General features: G+C 39.3%; 1 protein-coding gene across 1 annotated transcript; it reads right to left on the bottom strand.

Annotated features, from left to right (window-relative positions):
* Positions 1 to 3,810: 3,810 nt before the first annotated feature.
* On the bottom strand, positions 3,811 to 12,540 carry prokr1b (prokineticin receptor 1b). Its single transcript, XM_026190401.2, has 3 exons — positions 12,310 to 12,540; positions 10,959 to 11,615; positions 3,811 to 5,486 (listed from the first exon to the last, which is right to left on the bottom strand). The coding sequence occupies exons 2-3, from the start codon at positions 11,423 to 11,425 to the stop codon at positions 4,781 to 4,783; spliced, it is 1,173 nt and encodes a 390-aa protein (XP_026046186.1). The 5' UTR covers positions 11,426 to 11,615; positions 12,310 to 12,540; the 3' UTR covers positions 3,811 to 4,780.
* Positions 12,541 to 20,558: the final 8,018 nt, after the last annotated feature.

Below are 20,558 nucleotides of genomic sequence, written 5' to 3'. Positions count from 1 at the left end.
TACACTGGGAAATAGGGCAATTAAAGGAAGTGAGTGGGTACTGAAAGACCGAATGGAAAATGGGGGGGAAAAAGTTGTTTAGGAAAATGTGTCCGCATTAATTTCAGTTTGGACTGGGGAAGGAAACCAGAGTACTCAGGAAGAACTCACTCAGGGAGCCTATTCAGGCAAGCTCCACTTAGCATGGCCCCAGAAAGTAGACGATTCCCTCTAAGGACCTTCTTGCTGTAAGGCAAGAGTGCTAATCACACTTTATTTATTTTTGGCCCAGTTGATCTAAAGTTGCTAATACTTCTTAGCTTAGCTTGTTTTGGTTCATGCAGTTTGTTTTGTAGACTATTACACTTAGAGCATTTACTTATCTCTTATAACTGTGCAATTGACACTGCTGTCTCTTCCAAAGAGGAGCTTAAATGAAAGTGAATGATATTTAATAGATTTAACATGCACTAGCTTAATCTACAACGGACACTAAAGGTCCCCTAAAGGTCAACACTATAAAGATAGCTTGCTATTTAGAAGAGCAAATCCTTTAATGATTAACTGTCCTTGTAATGTTTAGCTGAAATTGCCCATATAGAGTGGCTCTTGTGACCACAGTGATTTTGACACAGACATTATCAACATTTAAAAAGCCTTTTAATCAGCGGCCATTTTTCCAGGTGCATTGCTGATGGTGACAACGGATACAAGGTTAGGTGGCCAACCGACCTTTGTCAATATTAACTTGGGAATCAGGTTTATATTGACAAATCCTTGTAGGTGCAAGAGGTACTGTGCCCAGTATGTAATAAAGTAGGACAAATGCCATTATGGAAATGCCAGAAAACATTAAATATGTCCTATAGTTATAATAGGTCCAGGCAGCACGACTATTTGTTTAGGTTGTATGTAAAACACCCATAGGCCTGAAAGGTGAAACTAATGTCGATATGCCTTAGACTTCTGTTCTTTGTAATGACCAGTATGAAAAAGATTTTTCTGGCTGAATGTGTATACAGCACTATGCAGCAGTTTTGAGTGACTACTAATTTCTTCATATTTTGCTAGGAAAATAGGGGAAAGGAAAATTTATTGAAATGTGCAAAGACATCTAAAAAAAGAGACAAAAACAGAATCTGTACAATTCAAACAAGCTTGAAAATCAGCATTGAAAATGGCCACTTGATTCTTCAATATTACCTAAATTGGCTCAGGCAAGCTTTCTTATCATTTCTTTAAGAAGTCTTCAGAAATAATTCTCTGAGCTTACTGAATGACTTCTTTGGATGCTGACTTTTGTTCTGTTCTCTGTCAAGATGATCACACACTACTCCAATAATGTTGAGGTCAAAGCTCTGGGGGAGACTATATTGTGTGTTTGTCTATCTAGGCATGCTTTTACTGCACTGGCTCCATGTGTCATATCATTGTTATACTAAAATTAAGCCTTTGCCTTTCAGAAGCTTTAAAAAAGGTATTGCATGGTGGATCAGTAGCTGATGGCACTTTCTGTGTTTGTAATTCCATCAGTTTTGACAAGATCCCCAACCACTGGGTGAAAAACAGTTCCAAACCATGACAGAACATCCACTGTCTGTTTCTGGTGAGCAGTATATGTATCAATTGAAGAGTCAGATGCATCTCTCAGATCTTAGTCTGGTCTTTGTTGTTTTTTTCTTTTTCTTAAGGTCGTGGCTTTTAGTGGCTCTCCCTCTGCTGTAGATAGTCATTTTTAGATCGCCCACATCTTCTATTGTCCTCCACTTGTCTGTTTTTCTCAATTTTTTAGGGACACTGCACACCATGCTGAGATATCCTGAGTGGTCACTTAATGGGACCTTCTTCTAAAAATAGTATTTCATGTCTGTCAAACTCTTTATCTTTGTTATCTTTGTTATTTTTCATATATTCTACTAATGAAATGGGAGAAAATGATGTGTTTTTAACACAGGCTGCTAGTAAGAACTTATTCCTGAGAATGGTCAGGTTCAAGAACTGGGTGGAAAATGAGTGAAAAAGCATAGTTCAAAGAAATAACTTCACAATGCCACGTTTTTCTTTTATGACATCAGCAGATACTTTCCTGTGTTTTGGGTTATAGTCACTTGTTTCAACTCTTATTTAACATAATACTTTAATTTTGTAAAGTCTGATAGCTTTTTAAATAAAGTCTATTTAGAAAAAAAGCATGGTATGCTTTAGGATATGGTTATCTTGATTGACAAGTCACTACCCTTTGAGTGTACATTATCCTCAGATTTCTCAATCAGATTCTAATGTGACATTTACTACAAAAATCCAAGATGCCAACCAGAGATGGGCAGTAACGCGTTACTTGTAACGCGTTACTGTAATCTGATTACTTTTTTCAAGTAACGAGTAAAGTAAGGGATTACTATTGCAAAATCGGTAATTAGATTACCGTTACTTTCCCGTAGGAACGCTGCGTTACTGCGTTACTAAAACCGTGATTTTTTTTGGAGAATGTCTCATGACAGTGACGTAAGCAAGTGCGACGTTGGTGACAGCAGCTGTGTGCAGATCAACAATGGATAATATATCGAGTGCGGGAGAGAGTATGAGCGTGCAGCGTTTAAAGTGTGGAAGTACTGACCTTACTTTGAGTTTGATTCCATAAAAAGTGACAAAAACATTAGCGTCCATCGTGCGTGGGAAGAAAACTTCTTTTTACAGCGAAAAAAACCCCTAAACTTCCGAGCAAGCACCGAGTAGCTACGACGTGATGGGAAACTCACAGAGACACTCGCGCGGATTCTTCAACTGACCGCAGCACACCTACACCAGGGTAACCCTCCGCCTACCCTGCTCCTGCTTTACAGGTGAAAATAGAGCAAAAGGACCGCTGAGTCTTTGACTTTATTTATTTTCTGCTGTGTTTTACTTGCATCTGTTTGAAAGAGTGAGTGAAAACACAAAAAATATTTTATTTTATGTGCTGGAATGTGTAGAAAATAGGTTTAAATGTTAAACTAATTTATTCAAGTCAGAGAATGTTGCATATAATTAAATGTTTTGCTTGATGCATAAAGTTAAAAGATTAAAACTGATAAAACAAGTTAAAAAAAGAGACTTTTCCATTTGATTACATTTTGTATGATGGATTATGTAGAAAAAGTAGAATTGGGCTGAAAGATCTATCACTTTATCACCTCTTCAGGTTGTAAATCGTGTTTTTAAAAAGTAACTAAGTAACTAAGTAATTAATTACTTTTGAAAATAAGTAATCAGTAAAGTAACGGGATTACTTTTGGGGGGAGTAATCAGTAATTAGTTACTGATTACTTTTTTCAAGTAACTTGACCAACACTGATGCCAACAGCAAAAATGCTCAAATCCAGCCTTCAAAACATGACTTCACAAAGCAGTGAGTTAAATCACAGAGGCTACATCCATCTTTTATGTACAGACAGTAGGGTTACCAGGGTGACAAGTTCCACCCCATCTAATATCAGATTGTTTCCTTTACAAGAAATGTCAGTAGAAAAGAAAGGCCAAAAATAGCAAATACACATCAATCACTTATTGTTGTTAAATGTCACAAACTTAAATAATAACATAACATTTAGCTACATGGAAATGTAATTTTTAAGGAGCCGTGCTGGCTATTTCACACTTTTCAGCTCTTCTTGGTATCATTCACTGTACATCTCTACATACCCACAGGACCGATAAAAGTACCCATATGCATTATTTATACCAACTCAGAAAATATACGGGAGTATAAGGTTTGTACTTTGTCTCACTCTCACAGTTGGAGGAATAGCACATTAAGTATTCATTATAGCCCTTGTGCGTCAGTGTGGTGGTTACCAACATGACCAAAAATAAATCTCACTAAACTTTATTCTCTATCAAACAAATTTACTTGGATGCTGGAAGGCTGCCAAGGAAGATATTGTCTTTTAGCCCCTCACTGCTTCTATGTCTATAAATGAAAACAAGCTGTGAAGTATTCCAATCTTTAATATTTAAAACTTTCGCTGTGATAAAGAATACATTCAATAATAGCACAGGCAACTGAGGGACACATAGAAAAAAATGCAGCATGGTAAACAAAAATAGCCTTTGTTTCCAGTTTCTTATAGTTTATTACCATCAGGAAATATAACATGTACTGTTCTACAAATAAGCATGCAATATATTGATTGTTGTAGCGGAAATGATGAAAAGAATGTATCTTTACACTCAGCAGACATGGAAATATGTCTTTGTTGGGTTACTCAGTTGTTAAAATTAACTTTGCTCAATGTTCAATACTTAGATATACTTAAATGGCATGGAATTTGTAATTTCATGGAATTTATAAAATGTGCACTTATACACACACACACACACACACATATATATATATACACACAGTAAAAATGGTATTTGGTATTTTAAAATTGGTGTCAACACTTATTTGATTTTGTTCAGAACTTATACAAGTAATACCAAGATAAGCATTTTGGATGGGCCAGTTAGGGCAGCAGCAGCTATTATTCACATGTTTTCAGTGTAATATAGTGTATACAGATGAGACAATAATCTACAATGCACAGTTAATACCCACAGTATGAACAGCACAACGATCACATTCTCATAATGCAGAAATACTGTAGGTATTTGGAATATATATGGAACTGCCTAATGGCCCAGTAGTCAGTTCAGTGGTTCCGTGCGGTTCGTGAAGCTTGGACAGTTTCCATAATCTGAGCACAAGATTTGATGTCCAAATCTCAGCAGTCTACTACAGAGACCCAAATGTCAGTAATATTTAGTTTGACAATTTTTCTCTTCACCTTAGGTGAATGCATTCAATTTCCTCTGTTACTGGCAAGGAGGAAGTTCTCACATCCATCTCCTCGACAGTCTTACTAGGGGTATAAGTTGACTTCCAGCGCAACAGTACAATCTTCTTCAGGTACTTAACTGTGTTGTTCTTGACACTAACAAAACAGAAGGTATTTATCATGCTATTGCTCATGGCAATACACTCAATAATGTAAAAAGCCACCAGTGAGTTCTTCTGGCGGGAGATAAGTGTCGGGTGGAAGTCTCTCAGAATGGTGAATCCAAAATACGGTGCCCAGCACAGGATGTATGCGGTCAAGATTCCGATCAGGACCATCACTGTCTTACGGCGACAGCGCAGCCTCTTCCGTATTTGCTCTGTCTGAAAACCTGGGACATTTTTGAACCACAGCTCGCGGGAAATTCGGGCATAACACATTGCCATGGCAATCACAGGGCCAACAAATTCCACAGCAAAGACAAACAGGAAATATGACTGGTAGTACACTTGCTGGTCCACAGGCCATATTTGGGCACAAAAGACTTTGTGAGTGTTTGAGGTGGCGCCTCCATGAGGGTACATGGTCTCAGAGGCAAAATAGGCAGAGGGAATTGATATCAGAATGGGAACAATCCAGACTCCTGTTATCAGACAGTAGGCAGTTTGGTACTTCATACGAGGCCTCAGAGGATGGACTATGGCCATATACCTGGAAGAAAAACAAGACAACTGTTATGCAATATTAAACAGCATATTTAGCAATCTGAGTGTTATGGAAGTGTCATAGTTACAAAGAATTATATCTAAAATTGTATGAAAATATAAAATTATATTGGCAGAAGTCATTTTAGTATGGAAACACAGATAAAAGAAATATGTATATCCATATGTAAAGGAAGACAGAGGCAGTAAAATGTTTATTGCTACAAATAATTACTTTTTAAAAATAATTTATATTATAATTATTCCTCTAGGCACAGCTAAAAGTTTAATATTTACACATTTAAATAAAAAATGCTTATATATTGATGGATGACAGCCCTGGTTTTACATCAAACAGATGATGAAGACCCAAAAATTATGCTACCCCTTGTCCCCGATGTGAATGAGAGCATTATCAGTATGGTGACCACTATTACATCACAGAAATGTTGCATCATACATTAAAGGTGATTTCAGGGAAACTTTGTATTGATTAACGGCGATCCTTCCCTCATAGTGGAAAAGTAGATAAAAACCATGATGGCAATATGGCCCCACGGCTTTAACAGAGCCACCAGCTTCCCTTAGGCCAACCACCAATTAAAGTATGTAATCAAATTGCAATAGTTTTAAGGATGGGTAAATTTTGTGTGTGTCTGTTTGTGTTATTTCCAAGGGCCTTTTTAACCTGAAAATGGAAAAAAAAAAACCTTTTCACTGCAGCTGTTCTGATACGACAAAATAAGAGACATTTAGTATGGTTCTGTTGTGTTCTGACCTACTGAGGGACCACAAATGGAACGGTCCCTATACGGCACTTTCCTGTTTGACCACTTCATACAACATGCCTCATTCACCCATTCAGGACACCTAAATGCTTTCTATCTAACAGCCACACACATTCATACTTGACGAACACATCGGAAAGCAACTTGGGGTTCAGTATGTTGCTTAGTGATACTTTGGCAAACAGACTTAAGCTGCCAGTTATCAAACCAACAACCTTCTGATTAGTAGGTGCCCTGCTCTACGTCATGAGCTACAGTCACCACAATGCAACCCTGAAATAAAAGCAGCTAAATGAAATTCATTCGTCATTATTTTTTATTTCTTACACCTGTGCTTTCCCACACGTCAAATTCATTATCTGCTATAAAAAAAGGCTTTTAAACAGCTTCTGTTTAATTGAGCACTCACAATGATTGCACCTGTGGCCTAATAGCGTATTCTTAAAAGCCCCTCAAGCATATAAGTCTGAAGGGGACAGAAATGGCTACACTTTGCATCCTCCAGAGAGGTTTTTTTGTCCTTTCCTATTTACTCACCAAATATAATATTGCTGATATGCTCACTTGCCATGTTTCATGTTATTCTTTTTTTACATTTGAAGACGGTCTTTACCTAACATTTACCAAATACCTTATATTTAACTTAAAGATGGCCCTTTTGGGACCGTGGAGAGTTACAAATATCTCTGAAGTTAATATACATCATTTTTCAGATGTTATAGGGATGAGAATTATCAATTATTTAGAAACAAGTTTATCATCATACCAGTAAGATGAATATTGAGTTTCTTTAAGCACGGCTCCTGTTTTTTACTTAAAAATTTTCCAGCTGCTATGTAACATATCTCGTGCCTTCATTGCCAAATATTTTATTATGTTCACCAGTTAGTCACTTACGGCATCTGCTGATGATGCAAGGAAGATATATTGCTATCTGAAAATACTATTGATATCTACTTTAAGATAAAGTACTGCTAGTGAGAGACTGATCTACTTGACTACTAGTCAAAAATGTTCATGTTTTGAAATGCATTTTTTAGTAGGATGACCTTTCTGCTGAGCCAATGTTGAATGTTTGATATGTAAGTATTTCCTGCTCATTTCATTTGTATGCTGTAGTATAGCATGCATATGATGTGCCAGAAAACTGAATAGATAATATCAGTAGGACAGATGGAGATGGACATGAAAAAGATTCATCATAGCAGAATATCTACCTGCTGCATGCTAAACAGAATATTAAGTGGATCTGTTTATACTGAGCTTCTTCAGATAATGAGCAGTCAAAAATGAATTAACCAATGTTACTAATGTGCTCTTTAAAGCACTAGTGATAGAGTGAACAAATATTTTTTCCTTATTGACAATGTACTAACACTTGAAAATAAATCTGAGCCATGGTTAACTTTTGCACAAAGGTACAAGACTATACTATATAGAGCAGTGTTTCCCAACCTCTGCACATAGGTGTGCCGTGGAAGATTATCTGGTTACACCTGCTGCATCCGGCCTGAGTAACGGGCAGAACAATTACATTCTCTTCCACTAGAGGGCAGTACAACTACCTGCTCTAATTAAATGGTTTGCAAACTGCCAGTAAAACAGAAGAAGAGGAAGAAGAAATTAAATAATAGCCATGCTTTGAGTGAGACAAGCAGCAATAGCAATGGATAAATATTTGAAAAGAAGAAGTAGTCAATCTGACCTGTGTCCTGGAGAGAATTCCGACCTAGATGACCCTAGCATGAGTAGTGGTCAGAAGAGAGCAAAAAAGGCATACTGGGCACATACTGAGTCAATTCCGCTATGCCTGGTGCGCAGGGAAAAATTATCAATATGCTTTTTGTGACATTTATTTTGGTGGTCTGACAATCTGATAATGTTAACCAAATTGTCAGTTTGGTCAAGAACCAAATAGCATGCAACAACGTGCCTGATACCGTCAAAGCACAACCCACATGACACACATACTCACTGAACGCCTTCTTCAGATCTAAAAAACACATATAGACTGGCTAAGCAAACTTCTGTGTTCCTTCAAAAATGGGTGGTCTACTGTTTAATGGCTAGGGAGGGAACAACATTGTTCCTCTTAAATCCAGCAGTTGGACTTTGCTCTCCTGTAGGAGGTCAAAGTGTTTCTCAGGAAGTCTGAAGCACGTGATTCCCCTGAAGTGGAAACCCACCATCTACCTGATGTTGCAGAGGCAACCAGGGTACCCCCGCAATGTCCAGATCCTAAAGGAAACTGGGTTTTGACTTGTCTGATGGTTTGACAGAATCATTTTGAAGCCAACCAAAGGCCTGACCAAACCATGACCTCTCCAAACACCTCCCACAGTTCTTCAGCAAATGCCAGATGTGTGTTCCTTTTGCCTTAAGGGCTAAACAAGCGAACCAAACTTAATAGGATCATTACTTCAACTTGACAGTTCCTTCCATAATGTCACAGTTCTGGGTCAGTTTCGACCCAGTATTTTGAGTTTTGATTGTTAGTTTATTTTTGGATGATTGTTGTGGTTTTGGGCGCTATGAGTATTATCATTATAATGATGATTATTATTAGAATTCTATGTTTCTGTTTATTCATGTTAAGGATTTGTTCTCGGTTGTATCTCACGTTTAGTTTAGTTCAGGTTCCATGTGTCAGTCTGTCTGTCTCTCAGTGTCAGGTCTGCGTCTTGGTGTAGTGTTCTCGTTTCCTGTTTTATTGTGAAGGTCTGCGTCTCATGTGAGTGTGTCCAGTTTTACCTCTGTCTTGTCTTGTTGATTATTCCCAGCTGTGTCCACCACCTGTGTGTAATTCCCCTGTGTTTTTCTGTGTGTATTTAAGTCGTGTCCTCTGTCATTGTAGGTGCTGGTCCGTCTGTGTATTCACCATGTTGCATCCATGTGTTCCCTGCTGTCTACCATTGTCTGCCTCTGCTCGCCCTCCTTCTTGTTCGTGTTCTGGTTTCTGCGCTGTAGTTCAGTTGTTTTCCAGTATAGTTTAGTTTGTCTTCATTTGCCATTTTTCCTTTGCCATTTATTCAATAAACCACCTTCACACCTTCACGACTGCCTGCGCTTGGATCCTCCTTCATTTCTTCCACACGGCTCTTCTCACTCGCCGTGACACATAATTTGGTTTGAGAATTGCCACTAGGAAGCAACAGCCACAATTCCTTGCAGTGGAGGAGCAGAACATGATTCATTGAGACAGTGTCCCTAGCCTACATCAGAATGCTGCCCAAGTTCTGCCAGAGGTGAAGATTTCCCACCTCTGCAACAGATGAGATAAAGATCTCCCACCTATGAGCTCCAAGATGGCCAAGGTCTCTGAACTGCCATTTGATTTGTGAGCACAAACAAAAGCTGGGATCTGTTCCCCTGTCCAAAGGCAGAAGAAAGCAACTCTGAGGAATACTGCACTGAGCAGGGTGGGATATAAGTATACTGGCTTGGCTCATTGCCCTCCCCACTCTGGACAGCTCCAGAGTTCAGCTTCTCTGCAGGAGACTAGCTCCAGAACCCAAGCTGCTCATTGAGGCAAGCATGGCAATATATCGGTGGTAACACCTCAATCACTAGCTCAGGTTACTTCCCCACCACAGCAATAACATTCCATATCCCAAGAACCTGTTTCAACAACTGGGGATGAGACCAAGCCTCTGCCTTTGACTACCTGATTCACATGGCCAGATTTGGTAGTCTTAGAATCTCATATCTGCCTTTTGCAAATTATGTCTTTCTGTTGGCTTCATCAAATGATGGCCTGCAGCTTACATTGAGGTGGTTGAGAAGTGAAACTAAACTAGCTAATACCTCCAAATCTGAGGACATGGTTTTCTGGCAGAAAAAGGCTGCATGCCCACTCCATGTTGGGAATGAGTTGCTGCCCAAAGTGAAGTTCAAGTATCGTGAGGCCTTGTTCAAGAATGAAGAAAGGAGAGAGCAGGGGAATGAGACATGTATTGGTGCAGCATCTGAAGTAATGTAGATGCTGTACTTGTCTGTGATAATGAAGAGAACATGAAAGCAAAGCTGTATATTAACTGTCCATCCACATTTCCACCATCACCCATAGTCACTTGCTGTGGTTAGTGAATGGAAGAAAAAGATCACAGTTGCAAAACTAAAAAAATGCTTCCTGTGAAGGGTGGCTGACTCTACCTTAGATATAGGGCGAGAAGCTTGGTCATTTGCAAGGAGCTCAAAGTAAACCTGCTACTCTTCCAAATAGGGACCAACTGGTGTGATTCAGGCAACTTACTGATCCTTGTTTTTGTATTTATGCTTTTTCCCTGTTGGATTATGCTTGCAGACTTCTTTAAACAGCCCAATAAAGACTCTCATTTTTTGTTATTAAGCATATCTGTATTTTTCTTTTGGGTTGATACCTCTGCATTCAAACACTCATCATAACCTCTTGGCTCTATCACTCAGAGAAACATACTATGTTGTTTTCAAGTGAAGTAAAGACCTCAAGTTCAAAAGACAAAGACAAAGAATTGCACAGAGTTTTCATATATCCCATTACAGCTGAATAAAGCAGTGTACAGTTTTCAAAGTTTTTCAAGTTATATAATCTCTATACACTTTATACACAAAAATGAAATATTTTTTTCAAATAAAAAGAACTGAATCTAATTGCACACCCATGCAGACTCACTCACAGACATACAGACAAATGAAAAGATTGAGAAACTCACCTGTCAACTGCAATGGCAAGCAATGCGTTTGTCGACACGTAGAGTGACACAGTACGGAGATAGTTCACAGAGGCACAGAGCACCAATCCATGATCCCAGGAAAGCTGCTTAACCACGTAGTAGTCCACCAAGAATGGGCAACAAACGACTGCCACAATGAAGTCGGAGATGGCCAAATTAGCAATGAGCAGGTTGGTTAGATTTCTGAGTTTTTTGTATCTTGTCAGTGTGGCAATGAATATGAAGTTTCCCAATCCACAAACAAGCATGATGCAGACAAGGACCACACCGATAACAATGGTGGCAACAAAGAAGGCTTGACCCTGTGTGGTATCGGGGATCTCATCTGGAGGGATGCCATAGTCCATGTCATAGTTGTCCATGTAATGATCCAGCTTGCCTTCTCTGACATTTTCCTGCATCTCTCTAGAAGGTCCTACCACGAGGCTGATATTTGACTCCCCCATATCTTAGCAGAAAATCCTTCTTTCTTTGGGTTTGTTTGGTTTTTAAATTGAGAACAACTTGATCCAATAAATTAGGTATTAAATGTTCATACTTTGTGGTACATAATGCATTCCAGAGCTAAGATGTTTGCGTGAAGATAAAGTATTTCAGCATGCTGCGTCTTCTTTGGAAACAAAAGGACATCTTCACCTGGAAAAGACATTTCCCAACTCAGCATTACTCATGCAGGGTCACATTCATGGCAACAAGATATGATCACAACAAATTACATGATCGCAATGTTTCAGCTTAATCGTGTTGGCAAGTGTGACATGTCTTTGATTTTTTCCTGATGAATATGTGTGTGGGTAAAGACATCTAGTCGGTGATTTTATGTAATTTATTAGGACCTTGTCACTTTACTGCAAACCAACATAACAGACAAGGCTGATCCTGATGACAGTGCCCTTTATTTCTTGCAAAATTTATCACTTTAATGCCCCTGCACATGAGGTAAGAAACACTAAATATGGCAACCCATCGCAGGAAAAAGGGCACATTTTAACAGGATAAAAACGGATTTGTAGTGATAAGCTAGTGCAATGCAATTAACCCGACTGACCCAAAACAGCGCACAATATAATGTGAGAGAAAGCAGGGAGAATGATACAAAAAAGTAGAATGAAAATTTTTTTCTAATAAGAACCATGCAAATCAATTCATAGGAGCGTTACTTATTGCTGTCATTGGAAAAAAAAGAGACCCCCCGAAAAAAGCAGAAATATATAGATGAAATTCAGCGTGAAATTGAAATAATATTTCAGGCACTTACCAGCAAACATTGATAAATGTTCCGTGTTTTTAAAGTTTAGGATAAAAGAATAAATAAACAAAGTTTAATTACCCGCTCTTAGTGAGGTGTGAGCGCAAGCTGAAAGTAGTTGTTAACGGACAATCCAGCCGGTGGAGACGCAAGGTCTCAGCTTTGCTGCTCACTGATTAAACTGTGCGTGCTGATGTGACGACTGCTTCTCTGTCCTTCGGCACTTCTTCACAAGGAAAAGTTGCGTCTGGTTCTCCTCAGCTCCAAGTGATAAATCTGACGAGGAGGCGCAGTGAGGAAACCACACTCGTCTTTCGGGTGGAGTGAAAAAAGGGGGTGGGTGTCAGTGTATGTATGTGTGAATTATACCTGAAAGTTTACCAGTTTAATAGACGTCCATAAATGCGCAGCTTGGCATAGATAGGATGTTTAGCTAAGCTAACATTTAATATAAGACTAAATGGTTAAAAAAGAAAATAGATACGGTGAGGCTTTAGGCATCACACCATACAGAACAGAGAGTCCCTTCACCTTTTGTGTGTTGTGTTGTTCATCGCGCCACACTGTGGTTTATACAGATGATTAACTCCCGACTGAATCTCACTCAATCTCACTCAAAATGCGTGATTTTCCTCCCGTGGGAGGAAGGGTTAGCTCATGCATATTTAGTAAGTTGGAAAAATAATTGTAGTGAACTTGTCTGCAAACAGTTGCTACATACACATCCAGTATGACTTTCCTTTTCTGGTGCTGCTGCTCTAGGGTGGATACCAGTTAATTAGTTAATTTGGTGCAAGATTGGTTTTATGCAACAGTTTATTCTTCTTCCTTTTCTTTTTCTTTTCTGGCTGGCAGGGTTTTAGGCACGCAAGTCAGTGACACCACACAGAACAGAGCCATTATATTAGATAAAGAGAGTAGCTATGTGGTTTTCTGCTCAGAGTTTGGCTTTGACCCTATGCTGACCTTTTGAAAGCAAAGCCCACCACCTTTGACACTTCTAACCCACAGCAAATTTATATATTTATTTATTTGGTTATGAACATGTTCTTTCCCAAGTCTCGGGTGTGGTGACATCATGTCTACTTATCTTCAAATCACATCACCAATTTATGACATTGTTGCAAGCTGCATTTTAATTTGCATGTATTGTAATATAGAGGAAGAACAGAGAAAAGAAGGGATTCCAGAAAATAAAATAATAATGCTTTGCTTTGCAGAAAGGATTTAAATTCAGCTAACCTAAAGTTTAGCTAAAGACTAGCCTACAGCCTTTTTTTTTTGTCAGTTTTTCAACAACATATTGCAAATTTATGCTGTGCACCACTCGCTGGGTCTTACTTGCAACAGTGTAAATTTAAAGCTTGATTTAAAATAGCTGCTTCACTTCTAACCTTATAGTAGTATATCACAATATATTGGTTAATACTAAGTTGCTCCATAAAATGTAATAAGCTGCCATTGTCTGTCTTTCTCAGAATGCTTATGCAATACCTAGTATTCTTCCAGTGTAGAGCTATGCTGTGTTCTCATTTCCATAGTTCTTTCATCCACACAGCTGGTCCAGTATAAGTTTTTCTTTTCTGCCTTTCAGTAAAAGTAAATTGTTCAAGATTAAATAGCTCATAGTCTATAATGATTAGTTCAGATTTACTTGTGATGGCAGCACAATGCACAAATCATACACAAGCACAAATAAACTCTATGATGCTTCCCATTATGGTGAAGGCTCTGTAGGTATTCAGTGCAGGACCAAAAAACTTCCATACAGAATGGAAGAAAAATTAATGTTGCTTATCTCTTAACTCCAAGAATTAGACAACTCTAGTGTTCTGGCAGTTAGCATTGCTCATTAAATGTTCACAAATCCCACCATTATTCTGATGCATGGTATTGTCTTTGTGATATAGCAGAACCTAGAAAAATTCACTGAAAGCACTTTTGAAATATTCTGATTGGTCTATTCATTAACAAGTATGCAAATGAGTCAGGGTATCTGTAAAAGCAGCACGTTTTGGTTTTGTGTTATTGCTTTGCTGCTTGTGTTAAAGACCGTGTTTCACTTGTAGTGTTGTCAAATTTTTTGAGGGGTCGAGAGAAGCTATAAATATGATTCGAACCTTATATAAACAGTCTGATTAGACTGTATGACGTTTCTGATTAATTCTATGTATGATCTGCTTTGTAGAATGTCAATACCTGAAAACGTTCACTGAACACACTATTCCGCTATTTGACTGATGAAACTCTGCCTTCTTCTGTGCAGTTGTACACACACACACACGCACGCACACACACCTACAAACACAATTCATGTTTTGCATTCAATCACATGTTTACTATTGACAATAACAACTTGGTACAGTTTGGGAAACCAGACACAAACACAAACACACAAACAGACAAACAATACTTTGAGCACTGTTTGTCTGTGATCAGCCATCCTGAACTCAGATGAATACACGCAGACAGCAGCACTGTTGACTTTTAAGGCTCAAGGCTGCTGTTGCTTACAATACCTCTGACAATCATATTTCCGTAGCCTCAAAATGCCTTTTGGTATCCTCTCCCACTGAGCGTAGCCAGTTGGCAACTACAAGTGCATTTTAAACCTAAGAATGGATAACAAAGACACAAGTGAAACAGCAGACACCTACTCCTGTTATAGACTTTTCTTTTTTTGAACAACACTACATCTACACTCCTGTTCACCTGAGATGAAAGAACTGTCTTTGCATGTTCCTATTAGTTTTTATTACCCTCTAAATATTAGCCACTTGCTCTGCCTTGCTGTGTAACCCAGGAGGCTTGACCAGCAGGATAAACACCAAGCTTTCATTTCCAGCTAAGGGCAGCTCTATAATCTCACCCAGGCCCCAGATTTATTGCTTCTCGTAACCAGAGAAAATAGATAGAAAAGAGAACAAGGAGAACCTGCTTTTCTCTCCTCAGCCATGAATAATATGCACAAGACCTTTAATCTGTGGTTTCTGCATGTAGGTGGACGGATTGGAAATAATCTTTATTGGTTACAGTGTTTTCAGGGAATAAACAGCAAATGAATCAGAATCCATATAAATATATTTCAGGGGTTTTGAATTGGAACAGAAGCTGTTTGTTAAAAATGTTGGTTCTGTCAAGGACAACGGAACACATTTACAAGTCCCTTCGTTGGCCTGGCATAGGTAGTTTTCTGTTTCCTTCTCAGTCATTCATTATCTCTATGTGTGAAGTTGTGTGTAAACAAGTTATTAGATGTCCAGTTGTCTTTCTTTGCTTATGCAGGAAACAGATTGTATTGATCTGCTAGTAGGAGTCCCTCTTACAATGCTGATTGTAGGAAAGAAACAAACTTTCTAAATGAGGTCTAAATGAGCTTTGTTTAACAGGCAACATGTTAGGGTGCCCTTTAACCCTTTAAGACCTACCATAGAACCAAGTCCGCCAGAGCTTATATTATATTTTTACATGGTGTAGTGCCATTTTTGGGAGCATTTCAAGTTGCTATACATCAATACAACAATTATAGCCCAGATTTTAATAATATGTATTCATTAAGTGCATAGTAATTACATAAATTGCAAAAAAGTGCAATAAACTACAAAAAAATTGAAAATCGTTTTTGCTTTTTTAACATATATTTCTAGTTAGAGAATTTTAAGAGGCTTATCCCTCAAAACTGTAAATACAAAAAAGTTGCACAAAATAGTTTCCTACCACAGGAAATTTATTTTGAGTGTCTTCATAGTTTTATTTTTGAAATACACCAATTTTTATATACTGCAGGAAAAACGAAAATAAATATTATAGTGCAAATTTACAAAAAAGCAGCATATGCATCAAAATAAACTATTTCCAGCAGTGCAATTTGAGTTTTAAGCATCCCAGAAAAGACACAGAAAGTCATAAAGTCAAACATAACTTTTAAAAACACCAGTATAGGCCCTGAGGCCCTGATGGTAAAAAAAAACTACATTTCCGCGAAAATGACGTCACTTCCGGTTTCAGGCAGGTAATGGCGGACATGCAAAAGGCCACGCTGACGTCTATTCCAATGTAGGAAGTGTTATGAACAGCTGATCGGATCGGCAAAGCGTGTTTCTGGAATATTATGTTTTTGTTGCTGCAAGTGCTTTTTATGCAGTTTTTGCAAAGCTATATGTGGAAGGAATGTGACCTAGGACAAGCTGATGGCATAAGATGTAAGTACAACTCCTCCGGTTTCATATGCAAAAAAAATTACTGCGCTAGCTTACGTGGTTGCAGAGCTACCGGGATTTAAAAATAGTTACGCAAAACAGAGCATGCCCGCTCCGACCGGCTCTAAAGGGTTAATGTCAGTGAACATTTGTTGTAGTGCTACAGTTCAGTATGTGGAAAAGACAATTTCACAATCTAATCTCAGTGACTTTTATTTGAAAGAGAAAAAAAAATATATATATATATATATATTTATATGTTGACATATGCAATGGTCTTTTCTACATTATGTATGAAGACCCTGATGAAGACCCTGGAGCAGCTGGTCCTGGCTCAGCTTCGGCACCTGGTGAGCTCATCATTGGACCCACTTCAGTTTGCCTACCAGCCTGGCATTGGTGCGGATGATGCCGTCATTCACCTCGTGCGTCATTCCCTCGCTCACCTGGAGACCACTGGGAGCACTATGAGAATCGTGTTCTTTGATTTCACCAGTGCCTTCAACACTATTCTTCCCACAGTCCTGAAGGACAAGCTGGAGAACTCTGGAGTGGACCATCACCTCACTACCTGGATTTTGGACTACCTCACCGACCGACCACAGTATGTGAGAACTCAGGGCTGTGTGTCGGACAGGGTCGTCTGCAGTACGGGGGCCCCACAGGGAACGGTTCTGGCTCCATTCCTTTTCACCATCTACACTGCAGACTTCTCCCACAACTCCACCCAGTGCTTCCTGCAGAAGTTCTCTGATGACTCTGCAATAGTCGGCCTATTCACTGATGGGGACGACAAGGAGTACAGAGAACTGACACAAGACTTTGTGGACTGGTGCCAGCTGAACTACCTCCAGATTAACACCAGTAAAACCAAGGAGCTGGTGGTAGACTTTTGCAGGCACAAACATCCTCCACTGCAACCACTGAACATCCAAGGTATGGACACTGAGGCTGTGGACAGCTACAGGTACCTTGGTGTTCATCTGAACAACAAACTGGACTGGTCTCATAATTCAGACGCCCTCTACAGGAAAGGGCAGAGCAGGCTGTACCTGCTGCGGAGACTCAGATCTTTTGGAGTGGAGGGCCCACTCCTGAAGACCTTCTATGACTCTGTTGTGGCCTCAGCCATCTTTTATGGTGTGGTCTGCTGGGGTGGCAGCATCTCTGCTGGGAACAGGAAGAGACTGAACAGGCTGATCCGCAGGGCCAGCTCTGTTCTAGGATGCCCTCTGGACCCAGTGGAGGTGATGAGTGACAGGAGAATGGTGGCTAAGTTGTCATCCCTGTTGGACAACATCTCCCACCCCATGCAGCAGACTCTGACAGCACTGAGCAGCTTCTTTAGTGGCAGGCTGCGGCACCCACGGTGTGGGACGGAGAGATTTCGCAGGTCTTTCCTCCCTACTGCTGTCAGACTCTACAACAAAAACTTCAACTGATCAAACACACACAAACCCACACATGTGCAATAAAACTAAGTGCAATATTCTTTTCTGACAAAGTTGTATTTTTACTCAGTTGTATATAGAATTTGTATTCTATTTTTATCCTATTGTATATTTTATTCTATTTTATTCTACTGTATATAGTATTTTATTTTATTCTATTCTGTACAGTTGTGTACTGTATTTATTCTTATTATATTCTAATTTTTGCTATATAACTTTTGCACTGTCCACTTCCTGCTGTGACAAAACAAATTTCCCACGTGTGGGACTAATAAAGGTTATCTTATCTATGTTATCTATCTTATCTTATCTTATCTTATGTAGTGATGTAATGTAAAAAAAATAAATAAAAAGGAAATTGCTTTAAAAAAAAAACATTTCTTTGAAATGCTGCCTACAGATAAAGATGGAATACTAAAACAGATCATACATAAAACCGACATACTGTAGTCATGTTTATCATGTCAAATTGTAATCAGTGAAATAAAACCCCTGGAGTCAAAGGGAGTGGAAAATATTGAAATAAGTCACCCTATTGTCAATCATTTGATGCAAACAATAAATCTCTAAGAACACTGCAAGTATTTCTTGCAGCACAAATTGCACAAATTTAACTTCCAAGAGAAATGTGCCCGGCAAAGCTTCTGCTTTCCGAAAGAAAGCCAGAGGAAAACTAATGTGTTCGAGTGAACATAAAAGCAAACACTATGCCTTCAAGAAACATTTATTCTGGACATCTGAATCCTTTTATTGCTTGCTTATAATAGCAGTAGACATGGTTGACTAAAGACTGCTTCCCAGGAGAACTCACAGCAAGTGTGAAATATGGTGGCTGAAGTTTTCAGACTTTAGTCTTTGGTTGAGGTTACTCTCAGCCTAAACCTCTCAGCTACATGGAAGCTTCCAGAGTGCTTGGCATATGCTTGTTGTAAGCATATGTTTGTTAAGGTTATTACAAGAGACTGGACAATTTTCTGCATTGTGTTTGAGAATAAAATAACGCTGTCTTTATAGCTAGAGTTGTACCTTTCAGCAGGATGGTGATCCTAAGCACATGGCTGAAATTTACATACTGATGCCAGCATGCTAGAATGGTGTACTATGAAGTAAAGGTGAAATGAAACAACAACAAAGGTGAAGCCAAAAAATAACCACTGGTGATAATAGGTATCACAACAGTGATTATCAACTGTCAGTCTTGTGAATTCATACGTTAATATATTGATTTATCCGCTCAGTAAGCTCTTAGCTCTGCCATTCATTTCTAAAAAGAGCAGATATGACACAAAAACGAATTCAATTAAATTATTAATTTTCCAGATTATTTGGGGACAAAACTGAATTACCTCGTAATCTACATCTCCAGAACAAATATTTTGCACAGTCTTTACGAGGTTTTGATAATGCTTTAAAAACTCAAATATGCTTGAGCAGCCTTTACCCCTGGGACTATTACTGGATGTCGTGTATGGGAAATTAAACGTTTCCTCAACATTTTGGTGAAAAATAATTTATAATAATAATTTATGTAATTAATATTAATTATTATAAGAGATTGAGTGATTGATTGGTTGATCATTTATTTGGATCATATGTATACAAGTATACAATATATATATATATAGCAGCTGGATAGCGTAGTGGTTAGACTACACGCCTTTGGAACAGAGGATCGCAAGTTCGATTCCTGCCTGGGGCGTCTGTATCCAGTAAGGGTCCTAAGGCTAGACCCCCTATGCTAAGCAAGCCTACCGCAGACATGAGCGAGACAGATAAATATGAAGGCATGCCGGCTCGGACGTCGCCCGGATCAACAAGGTCCGCGTCAGGTGTTGAGGAACCAGGGCACCCTGACGAAAAGTGGGCTACTGGAACAAGAAGGCATCGGTGGGCAAGGGACGAAAACAGGGCGTTGTTGGAATGCTACTACGCAAGTAACCCCGGCGGAAGGGGCTACATGAATAGGATGAGGGACCTATGGATTCTTCGATACCCAACATCCACAATGACGGCGAAACAACTAGTAGCTCAGTGTTCCAACATTCGAAAGAAGGGACTGCTCTCACAGCTAGAGATTGACGAGGTACAACACAAATGCTACGGCAAGGAGGAGTCAGGACGCCAGGTCAGGGGGGAGATATCATCACCCCCACCCAAGATTGGGTACATAGCCCCAAGTGTGATAGGAGAAGGATCGTTGAGTGCGAGAGGAACTGACCTGAAAAATAGGATCATGGCCAAGCTTGAAACCTGGATCCCCCGTAGCCGGTTACCAAGATTACGTGAAGTACCCTCAGAAGGTCTGCTAGATGATGTTAATGCAGCACTACGGGCAATACCTACAACCACGATTACCGACACTAACAAGCTGATCTACATTACGGCAGCAGTGATCAGTGAGATGCTTGGCTACAAGTTGAACAGCCACAAGGGGCAGTACCCTCCATGGAGAAGGAGGCTAGAGGGCAAGATCAAAGTAGCACGGAGGGAGGTTAGCCAACTAACGGAGTTGCAGAAAGGTGCGACGAATAAGGTGCCTAAGAAATACAGCAAGCTGTCCATACCTGAGGCCTTGGAAATTGCCAAGCAAAGACTCACAGCCTTGGCCAGCCGCTTGAGGAGGTACACCAGAGAGATAGAAGGCAGGAGAATAAACCAGCTGTTCTCCACAGAACCAGCA

The sequence above is a fragment of the Astatotilapia calliptera genome, chromosome 13, assembly GCF_964374335.1.
Source record: "Astatotilapia calliptera chromosome 13, fAstCal68.1, whole genome shotgun sequence".
Classification (NCBI taxonomy): Eukaryota; Metazoa; Chordata; class Actinopteri; order Cichliformes; family Cichlidae; genus Astatotilapia; species Astatotilapia calliptera.
Note: the sequence above shows the minus strand (reverse complement) of the source record. Positions and strands in the feature narration are given on the sequence as shown.

Excerpts from the sequence above, each read along its gene's own strand:
- prokr1b (XM_026190401.2), bottom strand. The coding sequence starts at position 11,425 with ATGGGGGAGTCAAATATCAGCCTCGTGGTAGGACCTTCTAGAGAGATG. Across the intron at positions 5,487-10,958 it reads CTTGCCATTGCAGTTGACAG|GTATATGGCCATAGTCCATC; the intron begins GTGAGTTTCTCA and ends TTTTTCTTCCAG.